Here is a 27,759-nt window from a genome sequence, read left to right on the forward strand (position 1 = left end):
GAAGGGCGGGAGAGTTTACAGATGGGTGTTTTATTGGCCTTTTTCCACTGTAGACAATCTGACATGTCACATTGGGAAACACCAGACTGGACTGTAGCCATCACCAGGTTTTTCCTGCAGCTCAGAAAGAGACTTTTCAATGTGACTGATCTAAGTACAATACAGTGTGGATGACACCATAGATGTAGATCCCACTCAGTACATGTGCATTTACCCCCTCACACAAATAAAAAACTGACATAAGCAGAGGACTTTTATTTAAAGAACAGCTATAACTTCACTTTTTTGCTCAATAATACCTCAGCACTGGACCTTTCTGTGCTCTCAAAATATAAATTATGACTTCAATGCCACTAAATTCAATGTAAAAATGTAATTAGATCCATAAATATTCCATGACATTTTGAATTTTCACCTGGTGCCTGAATTTTTAGTTTTTTATGTACACACATATAGACATGTCCACATAAACTGACACAGAAAGTCATAAATTGGAGCACAAAAATTCCCCAGTATGCAGCAGAATGAAGTGTTAAACACTGAAAATTGGGAGAGAACCCCCACACCCATGCCTAATATTTACTTCCCAGAAATCAGTGCCTATAAGCAGGAGAATTGCCTGTATTGTGGTGTATTTTTATGCATCGATTTGTTCCTTTTATGTATAAATTTGTGATGGAAATGTCTCCCTTTTTACCAAGGAAAAACTATATTAAGGTACAATTAGTAAAATTGTGTGTCATTATATTGGACAAAAATCTCTAAACTGTCTTGTCATTTCTGACATTTTCAAAAACATGTTGGATACTCCTGGCAAAATGAAATTCCAGTTAACAAAACTGGTTTACAAATTGCCATTTCTATTCTAGATTTAATTTTCTTTTTAAACTGTCAACATTTTTTTGTTCATGTGATAGTGGGAACTCGGGATTCATAACATCACCTAGTGCATGTAATGCCACCAGCCTCCAGTTGTGTCTCAAATGCTCACACCAGAAAAGCAACAAAATAAAGAATAATTAAAGCTTCTAACCTTTTTTTGCTATTGTGCTGTTGATGGAAGGTGCTCTCCCACAATGCAATGCACGAGGGAGCTGGAAAATACTGCAAGAACACATCATGAAACAGTTTTTTCTGGGAAACATTTTCTTTCAGATCTTTTAATTAGCAGTGAAACATTGGAGAACATTTAGACTATGAACAGTTAGTATGGAGTTGGGACACAGTGTACATTTGAACAGTTCATATGTGTAGATTTTAGGGAGGACATATGATAAGTACTGCTCAACATTTAGAACGTGTATTAGTCCCTCTTTTTTTTATTCTTTGTGGAGAATCAATGACTTAATTTTATGCATTCCTGTGATTTTAAGCACAGATTTGTTCACTTTTCCATCCAGTTTGTGGTACAAATGTCTAAGTAGGACAGGAAAGGAAACAGGAAAATATGAAATTATGGCACCAGGTGACAATTTAAAATACAATGGATGAAATACACATAAATATTCATGTGCCCCTACATCTGCCCTGAAATCAAGGACAGATGACTATTTTTAAAAAGCTACAAAATTTGGAAGTAAACAATCCCATTACTTGAATTACACAAGACAGAAAAAAATAATTAAAGCATTTGAACTCATTGTGCTTTTAGTTTTGATGGAAACACAACCTGTTCATTAGGCAGAGACACACTGAGGTATAAAAATATTTATAAAGAACTGCATGAGTCCATTTGATTGAAACCCAGTCAAAGCACCAGAACTGTCCACCCAGTCTGAGGCGTCTCTGCTGATGGAGAGCTGCTTCATCTCTTCTGGGTTCATAAACTCCATCTTTACTCCCTGACTGAGGCGTTCTGACCGAACAGGCCTCGGTAGAGTTCACTGCGCGCCTCGTCGCTCATCGAGCTGTGATCAATAGGTGCCATGAAGTTGACCAGTTTGCTGTGGACGTGGAAGCGGACCTTGCGCCCCTTGCTGGCTTTGGTGTCCACCTTCTTCTTGATCTTGCTGCGCAGCTTCTGGATGGCGAGCCACTGCCGCCCCATGGCCACCTGATCGTTGGGGTCCGCCGCGTTCGTCTTGCGCTCGATGAGCTCCCTCAGCAGCTGGTGGTAGAAGTCGTCATCGTCGAATATGTCCTCGTCCAGATCTTTCAGATGCGTGTTGGCCTTCAGCTGCTGCCCTGCTCCCTCTGTGGTCTCCGTGGTGACAGCTGAGGCCTCTTTCTTCCCCAGGACTCTGTACTCTGAGCGGCGGGTTTGTGTTCGTCTCACCAGCCTCTCATTGTCCATCAGCACCTGCTCCACCTGGGTCAGAATGCTCCTGTCGAACGCCCCGAACCCTTTACTGCTCTTCCCCTGGGTCAGGCGGGTTTTGTCGTGCCACTTCTGCAGAGTGGCATCGCGATAAGGCTGAAAGGCTGCAAAACGTTTGGCCATGAAGTCCGGATACTCCACCATCTCCAGCTTTCGTTTGGGCGCTCCAGACTGCGGAACCGACTCTTGTTCTCCTTCATCGCTGATTATCTCCTCGTCCTCGCTCTCCCCCACAGCGATGCTCCTCGTGTCGGCGTTCTGGTGCAGCAGCTGTTCGTGCAGCTCCAGCAGGGACCTCTGCAGAGCCTTCAGAGCCTTGTGGGTGTTCTTCAGCGGCCCGGCCAGCTCAGCTCCTCCCTCCCTCCTGAACTCCGGGAAGGTGGCCGGCTGTGGCAGCTGGTTGGCCGTCACCAGGGCTTTCTGGATTTTGATCCGACCTTCGAGCAGCTGGTCCCAGAGGGCGAGCTGGTTCTTCACGGCCTTCCCCTTCTCCACCTCCTCGTCCACTTTATCTTGGGAAAAGGTGCGCACAGCTCCCTCGTCTTCCTCGTCATCCATCTCGTCTTCATCGTCAGAGCCTGCGTCTTCATCATCGTCGCTGCCTTCGGATTCCTCCTCATCGTCATCCTCATCTTCCTCACTCACTCCCAGGTCGTCCATGCCCTCTGTGAGTTTATGGAAGTCCACTCCCTGAGGAAAATTCAGGTCAGAGCCTTTCCTCTTAGATGGACGTTCCCCACCTGAATCATCGTCCAGCAACTCCCCATCCTTATCTTCTTCCTCTAAATCATTTTCATCATCATCACCATCTGCCTCTTCATCCTCCATAGTCTCTTCTTCCTCTATGCTACCCTCCTCTTCATCCTCCTCCTCTTCCTCTTCAGATCCTTCCTCATCCATCAGCAGCTGTTTACGGGACACTGCCTTCCCCACATACCGCCTGTCCGTGTCTGACAGCAGGGTTGTGTTGCTCTTCCTCAGCGTACTGAAGCCGACCTCATCTTCCTCCTCCTCTTCCTCGTTGAATCTGTCTATCACTCTGGCTTTGGTCGCTTCATCATCATCATCCTCTGGATCCGCAAATTTAGGCAAAGGATTCAGCAAATCTTCGAGCTCCTGAGAGAACGAGCCTGCCATGGCTCAAAGTTTTACAACAACAACACGTGTGAGGCGCTCCGGTCTCTTCCTTGGTGTGAAGGTGGTGGGGTGACGTCAGTAACATGCGACGACCCGTCAAAAATGGTATTAAACCCTGCGCGCTGCTTTCAGGCAGAACCTTTGCGCTCAGAATGCGTTTTTTTTAAATATCTGCTCTGTGTAACGGATTATAACCAATGCAGCTCTTTCAACCATTTGAAAAGACAAGTTCTACTCAATAAAATGCAGTTATCCCACGTGTCAAAAAGTGGTTTCAGTCCCTACATTGTGACTAAAATGCTATGAGACATTTTTAGAACTTGACAATTACGTTAAATAGATGTAAACAAAACCCAAAATCCACAACAGGTGAACAACCAATAGCAAATCAATGTCAAACCGTATAAATTAGAGATATAGCCACATGAATTATTAAAATTAAATATAAAAGCTTCACAGGGAGCAAGATATTATTTTACATCTATTTGTTAAGGCAGTTTGACGTTAACGTTTAACGTTAACTGATTTCTACACAGACAAAATAAATGCTAAATGCTCTTTTACAGAAGGAATAGTACAAACAACCTGAAAGACAAATTCCGGGACATGAAAACCATATGTACTCGTGACCCTATGCGCATGCGTACACTGGTGGCGAGGCTCCGGGCTGCTCTTGCAAACTGAGTTTTGTTCGCCAGACTTCACTAGAAAGAGGCCTTTCTGGAGCGTAGATATGTCAACAAGTGACTTTTATTTGAGATACTATGTGGGACACAAGGGAAAGTTTGGACACGAGTTCCTGGAATTTGAATTCAGACCAGACGGTACGTTTAATTTGGTGAAAATACAACTGCGTTAGCTTTCATTCGTTTAGGCTAACGTCGCTAGCCACCCGGCAGTAGCTAGGCCGCAGCGGACTCGAGCGCCAAATCATCTCTTTGGTTTCAGCTGGTCTCTTAATGCTAATAGTAATCATTTTCAGACGAATTAGTACCGTCACTTATGTTTATGTCCAATGCAGTAAATGTCTATACAATATGGCGGAAGTCTGTAAGCGCCATGTGGCCTGTTTGAACGGTAACAAACTCTCCATTTTCATTGAAGTGATGCAAAATTTTCTGCTTCAAACCGGATGTTTTCTTGCAGGTAAACTGAGGTATGCAAACAACAGCAACTACAAGAACGACGTCATGATCAGGAAAGAGGTAAGTTAAGGTTATAAACCCCTTATTACTGGAGGAAACTGAATCTTTGGCAATCCATGCCGTTTCTTGGGAGACTTTTGCAAAACTTTTAAGGTCATTGTAACAATGTGAAAGTGAATTTAACATATGTCCAATATTGCTGACTTCGTTATATGATATTAAGAATATATTCAGATTTGTGTCACTATTGTATGTAAAGTAGTAGTCAGGAAAGTGGACAAAAACATTGTTTCTCATTTACAATTGAGAGCATAACGTTGCACTCGTATTTTGATACTAAGACAATCAGCACCAGGATCATATATGTTTTGTTTTATATCATGTATGTGTTACCGATATTTGGCCGAGCCCAAGTTAGATCTGGTTCACCGGTGTTCTTTGTACCAACCTCAGGCATATGTACACAAAAGCGTGATGGAGGAACTGAAGAGGATCATCGACGACAGTGAAATCACCAAAGAGGATGATGCACTGTGGCCGCCTCCTGACAGAGTTGGCAGACAGGTTTGTGACAAGAGTATAATGTCTTCCCAGTAGGGGCACACATTTAGTGGAATTATCTACATTTAATCTAACGTTGGGTTATGACTGAACAAAAACAATTTATTTACACTAATATGGCACAAATATTACATTTTCCTTGTTTGTAATAATTAATGTCAGCCAGACATTGACGGTGTAGATTGGAAGAAACATGTGAACTGTTAAAATAGCGAATTCATCAGAAGCTAACTGGAGTCAGGAGTTTGCAAACCACAGAGCAAGTTTGACAGTCTTTTTCAGCAGCCTCTTGTTTTTTTGTTTTTTAAAATCAAGTTAGTTGCACATTAGAACTGTTAAATTTTAAACTTCCTAGATTTCAAAATGAGACTTAAGGAGTGCATTTAGGTCTGATGCTGACTTCTATTGAGGGAAATGTGGAAATCGCTTTTATTTTTGGCCAAATGGAAGTGAAATTAATAGTATTAAAGTATTCTCTGTGAACACCAATAGACTAATCCGTTTTCTAATCATTTCAAATAGCTGCAACACCAAGAGTGTAAAACTGACTGGGCAGTATCTCAGGTACAAACTTATAAACATATTTATGCAAAATATACATCAGCCATGAAAGCTGGCAGACAGTGTATGGTATTTATTTATCTTGGACAATGTGTCAGCCTTCCTGCAGCAAACCTCTCTGCTCACATTGTACAGGTCAATGAACCAACCATGATGTGGAGCCACCACTTAACTTAAGAACTGAACTCCCACTCACTTTAGCCAAGCACAGTTCATAAAAGTTTATGCAAACAAGATAGTAATATCTTCTGTTTGACCAAAATAGAAAGAAGGATAGTGTAACTGTGTGCTCTATGAAGTCCTGCAACTCTTCTTTGCAGTATGACACAGTTATGATGCCCGAAGTCATAAGAAAAAGAATAAAGCAAAAGCATCACATACTTCATTATTCTTTTACAAAAATTGGAGAGGGGGGATGGAATCAACATGTACAACAACTTTCTAAGTGCCTGCCAACATGTGTTACCAGGACTCTACATAACCTAAATATTTTTACTATTTATATTTTTGTTTCCATACTTTATTCTTCTGTGCTCTCTGTAAACACAGCCTGATGTTCAGCTGAAAAGGTCCTGAAATTTTGTCATGTGACTGCTGATCAAGTGCAGAATTTATGTGTTTATTTTTACATAATTTGGTTCAAATGATTTATGCATTAAAATAACTCGATTTTGATGAAATATCATGATTTTTAGTCTTAGATTTGGTGACGTTTCCTGTTTTGGGTACATAGTTGAAGGACCATCAGAAAGTTATAGATCTTGACAATTCTGTTTCAACATTTTCTTGGTCTGATAACTGGTAAAATTTTAGTGATTTAAAGTCCTGTGAAACCAGCCAGTAGGTTTTGGAGTTTAAAGGGCTGTTTCAGACTTTTTAAAGTGTAAAAGATTTCAATAGCATGTATGTAGCAAACCACATTTGCGTGTTTGGTTCACCTGTTGATATTATTTGTGTTGATGATTGGACTTTGATGTGAACATCGACGCTGCACTAAATAAACTTTGCGTTGCTGAGTTTGCAAGCATGTTTTTGATCTAATTTTTACAGGAGCTGGAGATCGTCATCGGGGACGAGCACATTTCATTCACAACTTCCAAAATTGGCTCCTTGATTGACGTCAACCAGTCAAAGTGAGTACAGTGGCTTTTAGTTCCCCTACAAACAGAATTATCCAGTTCTGTTAGATGCAGTTTCACTTACTCAAGGATAATAAACTTTTTATCAAATGTTCAGAAATAAAAGTAAAATGCAGAGATTTCATTCACAGTAGGTGACATAAAGTTATTGATTCCACTCTGTGTGTACCGATTGTACTTTACTGTCATGTGTAGTCACCTCCTAAAGACCAAGTTTGGCATTCAAATAAGAGAAGTAGATGCTATATATTTGTAAATACCAGAGGGTAACATCTTAAAATATCCTGCTGTGTTTCAGGGATCCTGAAGGTCTTCGTGTGTTCTACTACCTGGTCCAAGACCTGAAATGTCTCGTCTTCAGTCTGATCGGACTACACTTCAAGATCAAGCCCATCTAAATGGTGGATTTTGCTCATTTTAATTACTTTAGCTGATGTTTCTGTTGTACTACCGCATTTGTACATTTGCTTTTGGTGGAACTGTTTTTTTAATTTTAAATAAAGAGTGAGGGGAAAAAACAAACTAGTATATTTCACTTGTATCGTTCCTAATGATCTCATGGCAGTTTAAGTGGGAAGATTCTCCTGCTACAAAGTAAATTTAATAAGTAATTGAGCAAAAGCAATTAATTACATTAAGTTTTATTTCAAAAAACATTCATTCACAAGAACAAGGCTGCAATTGACAAATGGTGATGATCATTTTAATGCTGTGATGGAGCTTCACATCGTTTTGATAAGGCACAGCTTCTGTCTCCAGACTATCATTTACTACGCAGGATTTCTAAAACTGCATGAACATTGTGACAAGCGCTGCATAATTTAACCCTAAAACACAGCTAACATTAGGCTACAGTACACAGCTGTCTCAATGGATTTGAATGTAAAGAACAGTCGCAAATTTCAGATTCAGTGCGGACAATCAGTTAAAGTAAACTTTAAATTTTAATGTAGTTTTTAATCATACAGTAATTATGACTTGTGTCCACAGTAAAGGCTGAGGTTGCTTTTCATTCCATGTCAAATCTGATGATGGATGAACACAAACTCCCAACAGTGACGTACATTTAATTAAGTTAATCTCTGTAATGTATAAAATATTTTACTCCTTTCTTTGCATCTTTGTGATATAATGAGAACTACGCTCACCTTTACTATTCATTTTAAGGCTTGATCAAAAAGTTATGAGATTGTAGTGCAACATGTGCAAGCAGTGACTGTCATGTGACACTGCAGTATCAACAGCAGGACCCATGTTAGATACACTTTTGTGACAGGTGGAAGCTGTACATTTGCAATTTCTCCCTGCATCTGGAAATGGAGCAGGCAGCAAATATTTCATTTTTATATACACAGTCTCTTAGCTTTTTGATCAACCCTTGTAAAATCACCTTTTCTCTACGTACACTTTGTTCTTAGCTGAGCGACTTCCCTTCCAGGACACTGAAAATGTCCTCTAAAGATTTGTGCACGCACTGCAGGAACTCGTGAACATTGCGAGTCGGGTAGCTGGACACGTTGCAGCCGATCCATTCATCGTGGACACCGTAGCCGACACCAAATCCATCGGGCACCACTGGAGCAAAGCCACCGAGACTGACAGCGGGGCTGGTGAGGGTGCTGGTGGAGAGGATGTTGTGGTTGATGGCAGCGTAGGCTGGATCCATGTACAAGCCGTGCAGAGGTTGGCCCTTTGAGTTGGCCAGGTATCGCATGGCAAACAGGTGACGGTCAAACCCTTGACCTGGTGAGAGAAGTTTGAAATTGCTCTGTCATTCATTAGTTTATAGAGATATTTAAAAGTTTTCCTACTGTACCACATGCCACGTGTGATTAGATCAAAGATCGTTGTGAAGGTAAAAGTCTCTCTTTATTTTTATGGTTTCTGAGTGATAAATGGTGTAATTTCTGTAATACAAAACAAAACACATGCCTTCTAAACCTATTGGCGATTTTTGGGTTCAGATGGTTAATTAAATGACCAGCAGGAATATATTAGAGTGTAATAGAAAGAGTTCTGTTTTCATCTGTGTATTTTGAGTATTTCATGGTGTATATGCCGGTGGACATGCTCTATACATACCCATAGCTGCTTCCTTGGTGAGCTGTCCATGGTATTTGGAGCACTCGTTGAGCATGCCCCGTAGCTCCTCCACACTGTGTTTTCCAGGTTGGCTAACAAAGGCTTGTGAGCACTTTTTGGTGTGTATGGAGGCTGGTCGGATGGTTTCTGTGCGGCCATGTTTGAACGCTGCAGTGCTACAAGACTCATATGTGGCCACTGTCTGTCCATACTGCCTCAAGAAGCCCATCTGAAAAGCCAGCTGGGCGATAGCATCTGGACTCAGCTTGCTCTTCTTTAACTGCTCCTTCCCGCCCTTCCTAAACTCCATGGCGTCGATGGTGAGTTTGGACACGGCTGAGTTGAAGTTCTCCTTTGCCTTTTTGATGCCGTTCTGCAGTTCGCTGTCCAGGTTGAAGTGCAGTCTTCGCACAGCTGAGGCTGAATCCACAGCAGCAGCAGCAGAACCCGGGTGAACCAGTGGCTGCTCTGTAGTGTCTTTAAACACTTCGTTCTGAAAGCGGAGCACGGCCACTCCGTCGCCCCAGGAGTGCTCAAAATTAATCGCTGCCTGTCCGTCTTTGGTCAGAATGATGCTGAAGGATTTGTCATACCAGCGGTTGCAGCCGTCGCCGTGCAGCATGTTGTGGGAGATGTGAATATGGTCCCGCATGCTCTCCTCATCGAGACAGAGGCAGAAAAGGGCACTGTCAACGACACGTAAATCCTCTGCATTTCCAGCCGCTATCAACTTGTCCCTCAGCTCAGCCCAGACGTCTCTGTTCTCACTGGTCAGGACACCCAGAGGGAAGGCGGGTGCCTCTGCAGAGTCAGACAAAATATACTTCAGGTGGGATTGGATCTCTGCAGGCTTCACTAAATTCCCATCCCTGTCCACAATATCAAACACATACATGTTGCCTTTTCTCATAACTAACAGATGTCGGCCTTTCTCATCAGTGAACAGCTCATCTCGCCCACGCTTTGGAATCCGAGTTGAGTTAAAGAGGCGAAAGTACTGAGACATGTCCAGAGGAAAAGCATTCACCATGTAGGCTCCATACCAAGACAGTGACGATGGGACCCAGCGGATCAAGTTTTTGAAGCTGTCTGTGTCACTCTTAGCAGGGTTCAGGTGGAAAACCTCCGGCTCCAGCAAGCCAGCTCGTAGCGTCTTCATGAATCGCACTGCTGAAGACACCATATTGGTGGCACGCACAAGCTGGTCGTTGTACTCAGTCTTGGGGTCAGGATTGAAGGACATAAAGGGGTTGAAGTTCAGCACCACAGAATCCCGTGCAGAGAGGTACATATCAAACCATGGCCCTGAAAGATAAGAAGCATTTTAAGCACATCCATCTTATGCATTTGAGAGGCTCAATTTGAGGTTAATCCTCACAGTTGCTCCTCCAGTCACCTGAGATGTAGCTTGTATGCTTGTTGTTTTTGTCCTGAGCTACCAGCTCCTCATGCAGCTGTTTCCCCACACCATTCTGGAAATCTTGGGCATGTTTCTCTGTTGTTCTGAAAGTATGCAAAAAACATGATTGCGTGTAAGTTTAGAGCATCAAATAATGAAAGGGTTGATTAATTTGTGAAAGCTTACCTGTACTGCTCATCATCCAACAGAGGCCTCTGGGCAGCTAAATACCTCCTGATGGTGTCCTCTAGTTTAGGGACGGGGAGCCTGAACACAGCAGAACAGCCCAGGTAAATGTCATCAGTAATGTCATGGCCCTCTAGTGGTCACTGAGCTAAAATCCAGTGTGCCCTCTTACCTACATTCATCTAAAAGCTAAATAGGTCACCTTAGATTCAGAACACCTTGCTGCTACATCCTCTGCACATTCCGGTCCAGATTAAACCACAGTTTTACTGAATCGCAACAATATATTTGGGTAATATTAAAGGTCATTGACAAAATCCTCAGTTATCTGCTTACCTGGGTAAACTCTTCTGGTAATGCATGGATGGAACGACACTTTGGTGAAGATACTCGGATGAAGAGGCTTTTTTGCTGCTGTAGTGTCTCGACTGGATCCCCAGTGCGGCGCTTCTTAAATGAATTAAACTCCCAGATTTCCTCACAGAGGCAGCGCATTGCACTGAAAGCAGACTAGCCATGATGCTGGTGTGCAAACTTAACACCTACAGCGGTTTTATTGACGGAGAGTTGGCCGGGTGTCTGAATGTAATGCACGACAAGTGACAGCTAAAGAGACAGCTCCGCACCTCAACTGTCACCGCAGATAAATACAGTAGCTAACGAGCTAACACTAACAGCCGACGATTTGCCTCAACTGACCTCTTTGTTTCCGGATCAGTCTGACATTTATGACGCGTTGACTCAACGTAAATATGCACCTCGTTTATAACTCGACTTGGTGTAAAACAGCAAAGTGGCAAAATGAACAAAATAAAAGGAAAAAGAATTAAGAAGCGTAACGACAACAGGAAGTGAACCGGCAGGGCGTGTCACGTGACATCTTCTTCTTCTTCTGGTAAATTTGCTGCAGATCGGACGCAGCAGAGGCGTGTTGCTGCTGCCCTCCACAGGCCATTAATAGAACTCTACTGACACGTCTAAATCCTAATGGAGGAGATTGAACTGTTGAGGTTCTCCTCAGGAGTGACCATGATGGATAGGATCAGGAGTGAATACATCAGAGGGACAGCGCATGTTAGATGTTTTTGAGATAAAGCCAAAAATAGTACAAAAATAAAACATTTTGTCAGGTAGGTAGTGACACAGCCTTATTAGTGTAGCTTCATGTTTGTATTTGTTTATTGTTTTTCCATTTGAGAATTAACTTTTTTATTATTCCTCTTCTAAACTGGCTGAGGTCTCACCAATTAAATGATTCTATATAATAAAAAAAATTATAGTTTAAAGCACAATAAATTAAGTGTATTTCAAGTCCTCTTTGTCAAAAAGTAAAAATGTAAATTTTCTTTCAAAAATTGGTGTCTTACTGGTGTGAATTTACAAGTAAAATAGTATTAAAAATCTCCACTGTAAGTATATAGTGGAGATTTTAAATGCTATTTTACTTGTAGATTCACAAAATTACTAACCACTATCAAAAGTAGTTTGTTTTCCTTTCTGTCCTTTTTGTAATGTATAAATTATTTCTCAGTCTTAGGAGACCCGAATCTTGTGTAGCCTTGTTGAAGCCTTGACCTTGACGTGTCTTCTGTTAAGGACACATCTTGATGTGTTTATAACAGACTTTATTTCTTTAACAAGTATTTAATTTTGTCGCATGAAGCAAACTGTGGTTTAATTATTAATTGTGATGATGGAGGTAAATGGCAAAATATTGACCCTGATTGCTGTCTATATTGCTTGTAGTTGGGACAAAGTGGACATCTGTTCAGTGTTTTATGTAAACTTTAATCTTTATTTTGTTGTCAATACATTCATGTTGCAGGTCCACTGATCATCACATGCGGGCTAAACTGTTCGTTTTCCATCATGTTATTGTCTTGATCTGGCCAGCAGAGTGCAGTGTTTTCCTGGCCAGTGGCTGTGTGGTCACTGAACTGCGCCACCAGCAGGATGGCGCTGCCACTCTTCCCACAGCTTGTGCTGAGCCTGTGTTTGTGTGATGAGTGAGGGAGCCAGGGGGAGTTGGCCTTGAGCCCTCCCCCACTCGACAGCTTCTGCCACCATCCGAAGCTAACCCACCTACCAACCCAGTCAGCCTCCCTGCTCGGCTCTGCAAAAGCAGCCGGGATGATAGTTCACCGTTCCATTAGGCTGATGAGATTTTCCGATGTTTTCTTCCTCTCATTCTGTGTACATTAAACACAGTGTCACCTGTTGACCCGCCCTCTTTGCAGAGTCTGCAGTGTATAGGCAGCTGCAGGCTTTAAATTGCCATTTATGCTGCTGTCTTATTGTCTGACATCCACGGGTCACCAGTGCACCCATCACTGTTAACTGGATGGAGTGGCTGTTGATCTGCAATCTGTATAATCACTATATACATGTAGTATCTTTGCTCGGTGTGTCACTCAGTTCCTGTAGGACACCTGACTGTCTTTGACAGTCAGTCTGTGTATGTTTTGAATTATAGATTCAGGGATTAAAGATAATATCTTCAAGTAAAACATGACAGTTTCAGGCTTTCTGAAGCACAAAATTGTTTGGCTGCATCCCATTGTCATTCTGCTGTAAGGAGAAAAAAAGTTCTGTCTTTTGGCTATTTCTTTAAACCAGTCACAACTGTCCTTAGTGACACTAAGCGAAGGATACAGGAATAGTGTCACCTCAAAATAACAATGCTGGGAATTGTTTTGGTGGAACATTGGCATGCAGGGAGCATAGTCTGTCATTAAAATGGATTATTCACCAACAAAAAAAGCAAAGCTGCTTCATTGCAAGGTCCAAATTCTCTGCAAAACTTGAAATTTCACTGTGGGAAATGTAAGTAGCCTAGTAACAAAACATATTTTATATGTATATTTTCAACCAAAATAATGAAGCACTGGACACTTGTGGGATTCTCCAGGTTTTTTAATGTTTTATTTGTAATGCCTATCAATATACACACAAGAGTGACACTGAGTGATGTGATTATTGAAATGAGTCAAACTCTTTCTGCAGATGTCCCAGGACTATACCAAACAAGCATGTTCCCTAATGTCTCAAGGACCAAATCTGAAGTCCATCTCTAGTTGTGTGAACCTGTAGAAACTCAGTTTTGTAAATGAAATGTGAAAAACAGTCCCTTTATGCCTTAAAATGTCTTAGATGTAACTCTGCACTGCTGCTTCCTCTAGAATGTGCTCTATGAAATCACCGCCTCTCTTTCAATCCACCTCTCCCCACTCAGTGCAGCTCGAGCACACCAGCTCCCCTATTACTCTGCTCAAACACTGTAAAACTACTCTGTGCTACAGGATGGCATATAATAGTGCAGTAATTCAGCCATGCATGTTCAAACCGAAAGCTGATTCTGTGGAGGAATAATGGCACATAAAGCCTAACACTGCAAGCTGACAGGAGTGGCTCTATAAATTTGTAATGTATGAAACCTCTGTGTTTTCTGAAACTTGCTACTGGTACACTGCAGCCTGAGAGTAGAAATAATCAACCATGGTGCTGACAGCTTATTTTGTCCAAGATGTGCCTTTGAGCACATCTAAAAAATAATAATAATAAATAAATAAAAACGCACACAGTAGCAAGTAACAAAAAAACACACAAAAAACCTTGATTTTCAATGGAGGAGGTCTTTAATGGAATATGTTGTAACAGATTTTACCTTTACCAAAAGAAAAAAAAAACTCCAGCTCTTGCAATGTGGATATTGCTCATGTTGTGATTTTAATAATATTTCACTGAATTGCTCAGCCCTGATCCAAAACTCAACAGCATGGTTTGCAGAATAGCTAGCTGTTTGCCATAGTAAATGGTTAAAACTGGTATTTAGCTGCACTGTTTGTATGGCTAAATCACGGTCCTTTAAAGACATCCTTTAAACCAAGGACAGAAGTTAGTTTCATAGTGCACAACATAACAAAGTGAGACTGTTTTTCAGGTTATGCTGGCACAAATTTGAGGCAGTGCAATCAGTTATTCTGGGCTGGGCTATCTGACATCAACACGTCGAGTCTGAAGACCCCGGAAAGAAGGAAGAAACAAGGAAGAGAAGTTAGCTAACAGCAGTCAAGGCTACATCTGCTGCTCTGCTTAACCTGTGCTCTCTGTCCGCCTGCATTCACAGCAAAATGCCTGAAATACAGACACCAAGGTAATCATTTTAAAACCTGTACGGCTTAATTATGGCAATTTTCTAATATTTCACCTCGTTATGCCGGGCTGCACCGTTGGCTAGGAATTAGGTTAAATGTCAAACAGACGGCAGCAGGGCTTCAGTTAGCGTGCTAACCCTCCAACATAATTAGCGCATAATTATGTAGTTTCGACTGTTTCCGTGATAATGCGATGCCACACTCTGCAGACGGTACCGCTGTTGTCCACAGAAGCTGTTCGTGGATCTCACAGTGCAGTTTCTCCTCAGACACTGCTGCTAACAGGTGCTCTAAGATGGAGACAAACCGGCAGCTTCTTCATACAGAGATGACATCAGTCGGCTCGGTATTTTGATTTATTGGTTTAAAGTCAAAATTTTCTGATTCCATGATTTTACAATTTGAATATTTGCTGATTTGTATCCCCCTCTGTGACAGTAAACTAAATATCTTCGGGTCAGGGACAGAAACAAGACAATTTAACATGTTATCTTGGACTGGAAGGTGTAGAATAAAAGATGATTCAGGTTCCTTTCAATCTTTCCCATTACTGTAACGGTTCTGTCTTTTACTCCCTACCTCTGCTGTAGAGATCCAGGGAAGTGAGTTCTTTTTTTTTTTAACAGGACCAACCATCTGGCCTGATGGGAAACACACAAGGAGGAAATAAACTCTTATTTTTAAGTTAATTGTAAGAAATACTGCTGTGTTTGACAGGAAATGAGGAGTCGTCTGCTGAGATGTTGGTTTAGATCCAGACACACACATACTCAGTGATGTAGGTGTTTGCCACCACACTAAATTATAATTGCTTTACACAACAGAAACTGTGAGGAGAAGAATCACATTTTATGATGTTTAAAGTGGGAATATGTGTAAATTAACAAGGGATAATACCCTCCAGGATTGCATTGGATTGGACTTAGTGTCTGCATCATGTGCTACATTCATTGAACGTATAACTTGTTGAAAACTGATCCTTCAATTGAAGATCCGACTCTTGAAGTCAACTGGAAAACTCTGTGATGATTTTGTCTGTGCACCACACAGTGAAAGTGTCAAATATGGAGGTCACAGCCCTGATGCACTTCGTTCCATTTGTGGAAGTGATAACAGAATTAGTTTTGTGTAATTGGTCACCTTAAGGTTGGAGGCTAGTGTGTGGTTAATCACATGGCATAAATGGAATGTACACACTGAGCTCCAGCGATGTGGTTCCTCTAACACAATAACTACAGAGACAGATGTTTCGTCACGGGTTGTTTTACCTGTACTTTTCTGTGATAAATTTCTTTCATTGCTAATCTTACTTTCTTATTCTCTTCCATCTGCCTCCACCACATCAAGGATTCAAGCCACTGACACCAGTGCTAGCGATGGACTGGAGGGGTTCAAGGCCCACGCTGTGTTCCAGGAAATCAACAAGAAGCTTCAGGAGGTGAAATATGTGACTTACAAAAGAGGACAAAATTGCCAATCACAGACTAGTCACCTCACCTTTTTTATCATGTATTCTCTGATGCTGTAATTTCAGTTTTTGTTTAAATATGAAGTGCAGTGTTGTGGTTTGATACATTTTTGGTACACACATGAGTGTCTTTAATTTTTCTTGAAGAATAGCTTGCAGGTTTGTGACCCTAGCGGAGGCAGAAACTAGATTTGGGGAAAAAAATGTTTATATATGAACTTCAGTAACATTTCGTTCTGTTTTGTAATGGAGTTTTTATACTCACCCGAAAGACAAAACTTGTTCATGACGGACCTAAAGGAAGAGCAGCCAAACTCAATCCAGAGGTTGTAAATGTGTATTCATATGATGCACCACAGCTTTATATATTACGACCCTGCAGGGCATCTAAGAGATCAGAAACGCACAGGGATAGGGAAGAAATAATGTCTGTCAGTGAAAAATTGATTAAATAATTCAAAATTAATTTGTGCTGTGAGTAGATAACAGGACAGTTGTGACCAACATTTGGTAATGTTAGTTAAAAATGGGTTCTATCACAGAACTGTGAGAACTTTGCTACTACATATGAGGATGTAACACAACTACTATTGGCTAAATAATACTGAGATGCAGCAGTGAGTTGCCGTCTCTTAACCTTCACAGAACACACCCAGACACGAAAGCTTGCTTCAGTGTCTCAAAAATTTTGATTTTAAGTCCTGACTAGTTTAAAATCGTCCTTCAAAATGCCTGTTTTTTAGCTAAATATTTGCCTTATGTCTCATAAAACATCTAAAATTATGCATTAACTTAAATATATATATATATATATATATATATATATATTTTTTTTTTTATATATATATATATATATATATATATATATATATTTTTTTTTTTAATTTATTTATTTTTTTTTTTTTTTTGAGAAATCCTAAGTAGTAGCTTAGTGAAAAGTTCAGCCTGGACTTTGCTTTTTAACTTCCTAAACGGTAAGCAGTCTCTGGGTGTTTTTGCTCTTGTGGCACTTTTACCCACTTTTGCACTGCAGTGTAACTTCCTTCACCTATAGGGAACAATCAAGGCCAGAAGATAACTCTAAAATGCCTTCTGTGCAGTATGACACAGTTAGAATTGCATAAATCTAAAAGAGAAAAAAATACATTGAATTTCTTTGATTATTTTACAGAAATTAAAGTAATAATAATCAACATATACAACAGTTTTCCAAGTGTCCAGAAGTGTTGCCAGTGCTGAGAAAAATGGTTTATGGTATGGCTCTGCATACCATAAACATTTTAATACTGAGATTTTTATCTTATCCTTTACTTATCTCTCTTCTCTCTTATCAGCTACATGTAAACACAGCCTGCAGTTCATTCCAGTTCAGCTGAAACTGACTGTTGGTTGTATCTGAGTCACTAATGGCTTCAAGGTTGTGCCAAGTGTAGAGTTTTTTCTTTTGTTTTTTACAGAATCTGTTTACTGCAAATTTTGAAATGTCACAGTTTTAAGCTAATATGTGGTTAAAGTTCGAAGACCTTTGGCAAGTTGAAAATGGTAGGGGCTTTTTTATTTCAAAAAACAAAGCAAAAAGATATCCGTTTAAAACATGCTGGTGGGTTTTGCGGTTCAGAGGGTTCACAGTTTGTGGCTCAATCCAGTCATGCACTGGCCTGTGTCTTACAGCTTCTATTAGCCTCATGGTGGCACATTTGGAACAGTTCATAAACTCAGTCATTTCATAGCATAAAAATAATTTCAAGCTTATGTTGACTCAATCAGACAAATGGTTATCTCTAAAACTCTGTGTTTTTCAGACGTTACCTTAATGTGACCTCAATCAGACCAGTTTTATCTCAAGCTCTGCAGCAGTGCTGTCTGTGTAATGAATGAGATTTGTCGTCACCGAGAAAATAGCAGCAGGGGTCCAGTCAGGCAACTTAGAGACACGGTTTAGTGTAATATCTGAGGAAACTGATCAGACAAACAGACTTACAGTTTTAGCTGTGGAGCTTATCGTTATCTTATCTGAGAGAATCTGTTGTCCCACTTTTGTATTTTCATATTAGTTCAGTATTTAGAGGGGAATAGATTTTCGGTTTCTATTAAAATCGCAATTTTTGGCCAGATTTAGGGTGATCCTCCAAACCGCTTTCTGCCTTCCTTTTTTTATTTGATCAATATTCAGATGTACATTTACAGTGTTCTGCTCTAACGCTTGTATGTCTATAGTAACATAAAATAAGCAGTCAGAGGAAGACTACTAACTAACAACATGATTCCTGTTTGATTTAAAGGTGCCCTCTTAGAAGTTTTTGTAAATAAAGTTCCTGTTTCCATTGTTTTTCTCACCAAAACATATTGTCTGTTAAGTGTATTCCTCAAAAGTCATTTGATTCCCTTGACATGTTACCACTACTATCAGCAGGTCCTCCTTCCAGAAAGCAGGTTGAGTGAGAATTCTGAGTCTGTTAACCTTTAGATAAAGCAGACCCTGGGTTTTCTACTCCAGAGAGACTTAACTTAAAACTTGGAGCTAACCTGGTAGCTGGCACGTGGTGGACAACAAATGTTTTTCTCCGACGCCTCCCCTCCTGTTGAAGGAACTGTCCGACACGCCATTTAATTTTGTCATTTGATATGAAAACACGTATCAAAACTTATTAGTTTGAAGATGTTTACATCTCTAAAAACATCAAAACAGATATATGTTCAGTGCCCAAGAACTGTCTTTATCATGAGTGCTTTATGATCAGTCTGTCATCAGTGTATAGACTGAAACAGCAACTTCTAACCTCTGGACAGTGTGGATTCATCCTTAGCTTGAAATAAAATCTATACAGTGATAAATCTGTGACCACTACTGACACCACTGCACTGAAAAACTTATGTCTGTAATCATCACATAACACAAATTCATATGAAACTTCAGACACACTGATCAGTGAATGCTAATTTTTGACCTCTGAACACACTTCGGGGTGTGAGCTTTGTCCTTTTTCATTGAAAATACGATTCACACTGCTTTTCTCCTCTTTACTAATTGTTAGAACGACAGGTGTTGTTTCACTCTAATTGTTGTCTTACTTCTTACAAAGATTTCCACCATAATGTAGTTTTTGAATATAAGCTGTATAGACTCTTATTTGTAAAAATATCTGTTGAACTGTAGTTAGTAAATGTTGTTAAGCAATATTTTCAAATAGGAAGCTTGACCCCTTTCTCCATCTCTGTTTTATAGGATAAATGTCAGAATCCACACTGGGACATATTCATATTTTTAGCTCCACTGAATTAAAATGGAAACTCTGCTAGAAAAATCTGTCATCATAAAATGTTTAGAGTAAGAGCTTGTCAAACCTGCTTTCGGGAAAAGGCTTCAGGAATGTGTGTCCTGTGTGTGTGCCGTGCAATGTGATGCATTCTGCTCAAAAATCATAGAAATGCCAAGGATGTACAACTCCAACATCTTCAATGATAACTGGGAAAAAATGTGCTAAACTGTTGTGCAATCATCTATAAAGTCCCTCCTTATTTAATCAGATCAGGCCTCATAATCATCATTTTATGTGACTTTATTCATGGTGCACATTCAACAGAAATATACATTTAAACTAATAAAACATTGGTTAGATGTGGCCCACAGATAATTCACACTTCTGGCTCCATGTATCTCCGGTTATTAATGACATGGAAGGTCAGAACTTAACAGACTCATAAAAATAATAATAAAGGTCAGAAATATATATTAAAATGAGCTTTATTCACTATATGTTAGTTTTCTGACATTACTGAGGCTCAAGATTTCCCATTCACATGCTCTCTGAACCTCTGGCTCCCTGGTAGTAATTATATTTTGCCTGCAAAGCTGAAATGTGCCGAGTGTGACATGAGTAAATATATTCAGTGGAAACTGTTCCATATGAAGTAATTGCTTGTTTCTGGACAGCTTTATAAAGAAACAGTTACTGCACAAAATTTATGAAACCGCTATTTCTATAAGTCATTTTAGTTCACATGCAATAGAGATGTTTTTGGTTCACTGTACGCAAAATCTCTTGGTACAGGATGGGGAGCAGTTTGTGAAGAAGATTGGAGGAGTGTTTGCCTTTAAAGTGAAGGATGGCCCCAATGGACAGGAGGCGACTTGGTTTGTGGATGTAAAAAATGGAAAAGGCTGCGTTCACAACGACACCGGTGAGAAAAGTGAAGCTTTCTGTCGTCTCATATCACAGTGAAACCTACATGGGTGGAGATGCAGTTTAAAGTTCGATTCAAGGCTGCGCAGACTGTTTTTTGGTTTATCTGCATGTAAATGTGTTAGACTTTTGTCCCCTCGCCCCTTCATTCCCTTCAATATATCAAATCGGTGAATAAATATCTCTCAGCTGTAAGTTCCTGTTTTTGGATCAAGCCTTGCTCCTTTTATCTCTGCAGATAAGAAAGCAGATTGCACCATTTCCATGTCAGATACAGATCTGTTGGCCATGATGACGGGGAAGATGAATCCACAGACTGTGAGTATTCTGTCATAGCATGGGTTGAGGCAAAATTGTGCAGTACTATATGCTTTAAGTGCTGGCCATTTGCCATTTTTATTTTGGTCTTTTCTGCTGTTGAGATTGCAGAACCATCAGAGGTTACTTTTTCCAAAAACATACACTAACAGTGGACTTCAAAACAAATACAGGACATGTCGCCTGCAGAAACCAGCTGCAACCGATGACAGAAATAGCCTTCGAGCTGTGAAGAGGAGCCCGAAAACAATAGTCATTTACATCAATGCTGAGAGTGCGGGTGGGAAAGTATTACAGTTGGACAGCTGAATTGCAGAGGCCGTGTTCCACCACGCAAACCTCTTAGCGGCAAAAGGCTGGATTAGAATGCGCCAAAGAATACGAAGACAGTCCAGAAATGAATCATTGCTGAAGTAATTCAGACCATTACTGCTTATCAGTGAAACTTTCCTGTACTGATGATGGCCACAGGATGAATTCAGAGGTGTGCACACACGTTTTGTCTGTTCCTCTAATTTCACAGACTAGATCTTCATCCTGCAGCAAGACTGTAGCCATTTTCACACATGCTCTCCTTTATGTTACTCTGACAACCACTAAATGTCAAATTCATATCTTGATGAGCAGTCTGGTCATTTTCCCCTAAATTTCATGATGGCATTCTTACTACATCGGACCTAGAAACACAAGTTATATACTTCGTGTTGCGTGAAGTGACTCAGAAAAGGCTTTTTTCCCCCATGTTTCAGTACCAATATTGGTTCAAAACATCAAAGGAAGCAAAAACACCGTTTGAATGTCTAATCACAAAGCATCTTTCTCATTCAGTTCACCTACAATTTCACGTGTTACAAAGTGAAATGTCCATGAACATAAAGCTTTATTGTGATGATGACAAAGCAGGTAACAGGTCAGATTGATAAGACTCATTAATCATCAGTGTTTTCCAGGTTTTCATGAAACATTAACAGGTGTGAAAGTTTAGTTTGTTGCTTCTAGCGGTTTGTCGGTATCTTTTCTCTTAGTTTATTAATCCTCTGAACTCAAAGCAGTTTATGGGGCTTTTATCCTCATGTTGCATTTTCACTCACTGTGGAGTCCTTTTTAACTTCAATATCAAGTCCTGCACTTCTATGCAAATGGCACAACCATGGCTAGAAGTAGAGAAAATGCAAAAATATCTTATGTACAGTATGACTCAATTACTATGCCATAGTAATTGAGAAAACTAAAATTTTATTTTTTTGATTATTTATTTTAAAATAAATAATCAATGTGTAAATGACCATCTGACTCCAAACGTACTTCACTTACAAAGGCTTAACAGTAATTTTAAAAAAATCCAAACTGAAGCCTGCAAAGTTAACTTCTCTTGAATGTATTACCTGCTGTTAATATTGCATCAATAGGGCTGCTAGACTTTATTGCACTTGTTTCCTGGACGTATTTTTCCTCTGCTAACTTACTGTTGTACATCTGCACAATCATTAAAAATATCTCTTTGTATAAAATTCTAAACATTAGTTTTCATACAAATGTGTGGATGGGAAAGAAAAACTAGCTTTGCCTCATTGTCAAGTTTTTATTTCGAGTTCAGATGCCTAAAGCAGCAGAAACATCAAGTTTCTCTCTAACTAATGTTGACTTACTTTTGGAGTGACGCAGACCCTAACCAGCGTGTTTTTTTTTGTATGGCGTCAGTGTAATATTAGTGTATGCACTGTTTCAGTTACATTTACTGCAGTTTACTTAACCCCACCTCAGCCTGCATGTCCTGGCCAAAGGCTCACTTAATAAGTGGGACAGATTTGTTTGCCAGTCAGATCTGGTACAAACAGGATATTTCACTGGTGTCAGGGTGACTCGAAGATTAAACACTGTTCTCTGTCATTATTGACTATTTGTGCCAATTTACTGTCCACAGACCATAAAGTTGTTGCTGGGTGAATAACACTGTGTAGAAAAGAGAGCTACCTGGCAGTTACATGGAGTTTTGTCTCATAATTAGAAACATAATAACTTATGTGAGAAAGAAAGGCAACAGTGAATATTTTCTAACTTGTCCGTTGAAACATTAAGTGATGAAACTGAGGAGATTTCTCCTAAACCAGGCTCATACTACAAACATTTAGGCTGATTTACCCGTTTGACCAGTCCTGACAACTGCAATAGCTGCCACTTATGACTGTTTTACTGATTAACAATGATTTTCCTCTAATAAGTAAGATGAGCATTTCATTAAGGTTCATATTATCTTGATTATTTTGGTAAACTGCACTTTATATTTTGCAGCACAGTATGAAATATAAGCGGATGTTGACACATTAAAGTGCCAGACTTTAGGTTTCAACTGGAAACTCCAAAATTGTAAAAATACATGCAATAGAGGGCCTGTCATTTAGTCAGTGGTGCAACTCCAGGGGAAATACAAGTTTCTGTTGAGCCCAAAGTGGGAAAAGTTCAGGCTGTATTTTAAAGAACGTTCAGCATAGACACATATATATTTTATGAGCACAGAGTATCTAAAGCAACTCCTTTCCTCCATATTGTGTAATTCTTCTGACTATGCCATAAACTTCAAATTCTCTGAAAATATAGCTAAATGCACAGCACAGCCGTCGTCTTTAACTTGTGTAGGATGTTTTTCAACATGTAGTTCTAATTAGCTACGTTCCAGTCACGACTTCATACTTGTTCTGTTTTCTGACCACTGAAAGAAAAAATATGTAAATGCCAACAGCTTTATTAGGAATTTGGCTGTAATATAATACAATTCTGAGACATTATAGAGTTAGCAAAAGCAAAAGGTAAATAAATCTGCAGGCGTGCAAGGCAGCTGCATGTTCTAAATGGCTCACCTGAAAGCAGCGAGGAAACACAAGGGACTCCCTGCACCAATCCACCATCTGTAATAACTCACCAGAAAACAGCTGCTGCACTGTTTATGTGACTATCTGTTGTAAGAAATTAGTGGACATCTAAGAAAACAATGAAGTTTTTACTAGCTTTTACTTTAGGAACACCTTAGACTTGAGAGCCACAAGCAGGTGAGGGAAGTTGGAAAGTACTGAAACAAATTGATCTGGTCTTTTCATTGGGTGTGTTGACAGTCAGAAAAATAGGGCAGTTGATGACAAGTTCCACAATACAACAAGACATCCTAAATATACTGGAGCGACAGCAGGAATCATTAGCATGTCTGTTCTGAAGACTACACATAGTTCGAACCTCAGAAGGTCCCATATGGTGAAAACCCATTTGATTGCGTTTTGTATGTTACAAAACTTGAAGGTGTAAAATAAAAGCTGTGAAAATATAAATACTTTCTACTGCCATTCCTCAAGCCCCCCATTAACTGGAAGGGTGCCTAGTTTTACAAGCCAGTTAACTCTTTTCAAAATCATTTTTTTTGTTACCCACCTGTCTGAGCACCGCAGCTGCCAAGCAGCAGCTACTGCAGCCAGGAATGTGGGATGTTTAGGGAACACTGGTAAATTGTAGTGTCTATCCATAAGAAAATGTTCAGCAAGCGATGTGTTTTGCCTGTAACAAGGTGGGAGGTACGACCAAATAAGAAAGTTGATCGGTGCTACCAGTGAACAAGTCAGTCTGAAGCCTGCAGTCAGAATTTTCAATCACAGACACAGGAAGAGTCTTCCTCCTGAATGGGGCAAGATTTCAAGATCCTATATGATGAATATCCATTTTTATTGTGTTTTTGTTTTAAACTTGGACGTTTATAGTAGAAGCTGTTAAGTAATGAAGACATTTACTTCTACCCTCCTCAAGCCCCTCCATAACTATATGGCCCCTGAGCTTTACAAGCAAGTAGGGATTTGACCCTAGTGCTGCCTCACAACTAACTAACCTAAAGTCGTCAAGCTCCAACTTTGCATAATCTACTGTTTGCTGCTTGCCACAGTCCACCAGGCTTATATACTTTTTTGGAGCTACCTCTGCCGATTCTAAATTGTCTTGGCACTGCATTTTAATACAGCCTAATTACCAATAAAGCTGTTCTCATTTACATGTTTTTCTGTTTCTCTTGTCAGACAATGGAACAAGTAAGAAGTGGTGGCTAAAATGCTGTTGTACATTTTAATTAGCAGACACAAGTCATTTCCAAGCTCTGTTTCCACACCACTTAAGCACTGATTTTCTAACAATAATGCTGTCTCACAAGCTCACCATACATGTGACTTAGAAACAACAGCTCTGCCCTGATTTATGCAATATTATGATGTGAAATGATCAATCAGAAAGAAATTTGAAGGCAATGGAAAGTCCTGGTCACACATTGAAAAAAGGCTAAAATGAGGCATTACAGACTTTGTGTCTTTCTGCAGTATTTTCACATTTGACTTCTCAGCTTCCTCGCATTTTTCATGCTGTGTGCAGAAGCTTGAGAAGAATACAGACAAACTGTTCTGGGCAAAAGCAGTGAATCATTGCTCAGAACATTTGTTCTATCTGACTGATGTGTTGACACACCTCTCTGCCTTCAGTCAACAGTGATCTGCAATGATTGTCCCAAAAGTCCCCAGAAAAGCTGCCACTGTGCTGTGTTTGTGTCAAGAATGATAGCAGTGGTTGTTACAACAACACAATCGAAAGTTTTATGCTGTTTTGTCCGACCATCATTTAGAAAGCAGGACCATGTTTTTAATACAAAGGCAGAATACATCAATTTATTTTGCCTGTTTCCGATATTAAAGCTTTTCCTTCTTAGCACAGAGCAAATATTCTAAGTACTTCTGCTCTGTCTGTGTGGTCAAATGATTGCATCCATTGTCTGATTTACCTTTTCAGTTCACTCCAGTCCACCAGCATTCATTTCCCCATTCTGCGTCTGTGTGCCACGCAGTTTCCTGACATTTCATAAGCCGTTGTCGCTGTTGCCCCACTTTCCCCTGGGTTGAGTTAATCTCTCACGGTAACTCTTAAAACCAGCAGCATGTAGTTCTCTCCAACACAGAATGAAGTGCGCTTCAGATTGAGAACTGTCTGGATGATGATTTCAAAAAATTTTTTCCACCCCCTCCCCAACTCTTTCTGATTCACAGGCGTTTTTCCAGGGCAAACTGAAGATCACAGGAAACATGGGTCTGGCCATGAAGCTTCAAAGCCTGCAGCTGCAGCCGGGCAAAGCCAAGCTGTAGACGGGATGCCGACACTCGCTGTAGCTGCACTTCTCAACACTGAATAGAGTAAAAACCACAAAGTATTTAACAGCAAGCCTGATTTCAGATAAAGGTCCGTAAGAAACTGTCATCACTGGACTGAACCACTTTTCCTCTTAGCGACGTCACAGACTGACCAGGAGTCAGCAGCCCCACCAATCTAACTGGAGAATATGATAGATGGACAGATAATTAATTCTCTAATCGAGTCCCTGTGTGCAGGCCTTCTCCTGAGTAGACACAGGTGCTCCCTACTTTGTGATACTAATTCAGGTTATGTCCAGTTTTCAATAACCTTCCATGCTAATGAAATCTTTAAATGTATTATGTCTGGAAATGTTTTGAGTAGAGCAGATGGCTGTCATTTTCCACAATCATGGACGCAACAGTCTAAGTGCCTCCTCGCCTCAGAAACATAGTCAGCAGATAGAAATGTTTTTCACTGTGGCTGCCCAATGTTTTAATGGACGGGGTTGTCATTTTCTGCTATAATTATTGTATAAAACTCTAAAAGATTTCTACTAAATAAATTTGTCTTTGCAGGGTGGTCTTGGCTTGGGTCTGCATTTCTTAAGCTATACTTGTATGTGAGCACACAGCCGTGACTGCCGCCAGTGACTTCAGAACTGTTTATCTGTGAAAGGGGATTTAAAACGAGACTCAACAACATGCTGTTCTTTTTAAGAGGAAGGCTTTTCTGTGATCACATGGTAATGTTAAGTTTATAGATGTTGAAATGGAAATACTGGCCAAGCATCAGTGTTTATTCCGTGTAAAAGAACACGCATTAAAGTCTCCTGCGCAGTTCAGGGGTCCCGTTTGAGGTTGTTTGCATGGCTCTCTGTTCAGAGGCGACAGCACTTGGCTCAGCTTTTGCTCCCCTTTTGGAGAAACACTGCAGCGACCTGGTTCCAGACTGCCACGCTGTAGTTTTTCCTTTGTACACGGAGGAGTATGGCTAAAAGACAAATCTGTTAAGTAGCTCTGACCCAGATTCCACTGCAGCTTTGGCTTGGCTCTTGTAGTTTTCTGGGTCTTACTATGTAGTCACACTGGGGTTATTTCATTGGTCAGTAGTGGCTGCTGTTAGCGTATGGGATTTCATTAGTGTAATGTGTTTTGATTTTGCAGTGGAACATCCGAATTTAATGAAAAATGCTGGATTGATTGGCATCAAAGCTGTTTTTCTAAACAAAAGTGGAATGTTTTCTTCCTTGCATTGATAATCACTGGGGGAAAAAAGTTAAACTTTAAGGGGAATTTCAGCAGTTTTACAAATCCCATTCAACAAATCCTGGAGAGCGCTTCTCAGCCTGTAACAACAATTTCATGTTCGTCCTGGGTTCTTTTCATGTACGTATCTCCTCATGGCCTTCTCATCAGAAATAGAAGTGAAGGAGTCGAGGCAGCAGGTATTTTATTAAGTGAGACATCTTTGCTTCAGGCCTGTTGTTTTTAAGTGGCATCTGTTTAATATGATGTGTGGCGCAGCTGCATCATCTGTCTATTGTTCCAGCGTACTGCTGTGTTTTGTGTTCTGATGAGCAGAACAGTGTTCATCATTACTTACAGTATGTCTTTTCTCATATTTCAATTCACAATGTGGCAGATGTGATGAGAATATACATGCCATATGTTTTTATTTTTGATTTAACCCACATGGTGTGAAGTTTGAAAGCGATATGACATACGAAACAGTTTTATACACATAAGTAATATCTGCACACATTTGTCTGTCCTGCTTCAGACATGGTTTGTATATCCCAGTTTTGTGTCACGACTCTTTAATGCATCAGGTCCAGAAAAGTTTTCTCCAATACATAAATTGTGGATGCATCTTTATTCAAAGCTTCGCTCTCCCTGAGTTACATTTTCAGACTTGTGACATCCTTCATGGTGGTGTGCTGAGATCAATTTTTGGGTCCCAG

The 27,759-nt window shown here is 40.2% G+C and overlaps 4 protein-coding genes across 4 annotated transcripts; 2 read left to right on the top strand and 2 right to left on the bottom strand.

Moving 5' to 3' along the window:
• Nucleotides 1-240: 240 nt before the first annotated feature.
• On the bottom strand, nt 241-3,522 carry aatf (apoptosis antagonizing transcription factor). The gene has a single exon (XM_023281688.3). It carries the CDS (start codon nt 3,452-3,454, stop codon nt 1,835-1,837), a length of 1,620 nt encoding a protein of 539 aa, XP_023137456.2. The 5' UTR covers nt 3,455-3,522; the 3' UTR covers nt 241-1,834.
• A 568-nt stretch (nt 3,523-4,090) lies between these two features.
• Nucleotides 4,091-7,382, top strand: magoh (mago homolog, exon junction complex subunit). The gene is made up of 5 exons (XM_023281690.3): nt 4,091-4,278; nt 4,601-4,659; nt 5,053-5,163; nt 6,772-6,854; nt 7,159-7,382. Exons 1-5 carry the CDS (start codon nt 4,188-4,190, stop codon nt 7,256-7,258), a joined length of 444 nt encoding a protein of 147 aa, XP_023137458.1. The 5' UTR covers nt 4,091-4,187; the 3' UTR covers nt 7,259-7,382.
• Nucleotides 7,383-7,485: 103 nt separating this feature from the next.
• Nucleotides 7,486-11,407, bottom strand: cpt2 (carnitine palmitoyltransferase 2). Its single transcript, XM_023281689.3, has 5 exons — nt 10,864-11,407; nt 10,528-10,608; nt 10,339-10,445; nt 8,943-10,247; nt 7,486-8,603 (listed from the first exon to the last, which is right to left on the bottom strand). The coding sequence occupies exons 1-5, from the start codon at nt 11,043-11,045 to the stop codon at nt 8,275-8,277; spliced, it is 2,004 nt and encodes a 667-aa protein (XP_023137457.2). The 5' UTR covers nt 11,046-11,407; the 3' UTR covers nt 7,486-8,274.
• A 3,115-nt stretch (nt 11,408-14,522) lies between these two features.
• On the top strand, nt 14,523-26,378 carry scp2b (sterol carrier protein 2b). Its single transcript, XM_023281696.3, has 5 exons — nt 14,523-14,680; nt 16,029-16,119; nt 20,202-20,331; nt 20,572-20,651; nt 25,715-26,378. The coding sequence occupies exons 1-5, from the start codon at nt 14,658-14,660 to the stop codon at nt 25,808-25,810; spliced, it is 420 nt and encodes a 139-aa protein (XP_023137464.2). The 5' UTR covers nt 14,523-14,657; the 3' UTR covers nt 25,811-26,378.
• The last annotated feature ends 1,381 nt before the right edge of the window (nt 26,379-27,759 follow it).

This window comes from Amphiprion ocellaris, chromosome 2 (genome assembly GCF_022539595.1).
Source record: "Amphiprion ocellaris isolate individual 3 ecotype Okinawa chromosome 2, ASM2253959v1, whole genome shotgun sequence".
Classification (NCBI taxonomy): domain Eukaryota; kingdom Metazoa; phylum Chordata; class Actinopteri; family Pomacentridae; genus Amphiprion; species Amphiprion ocellaris.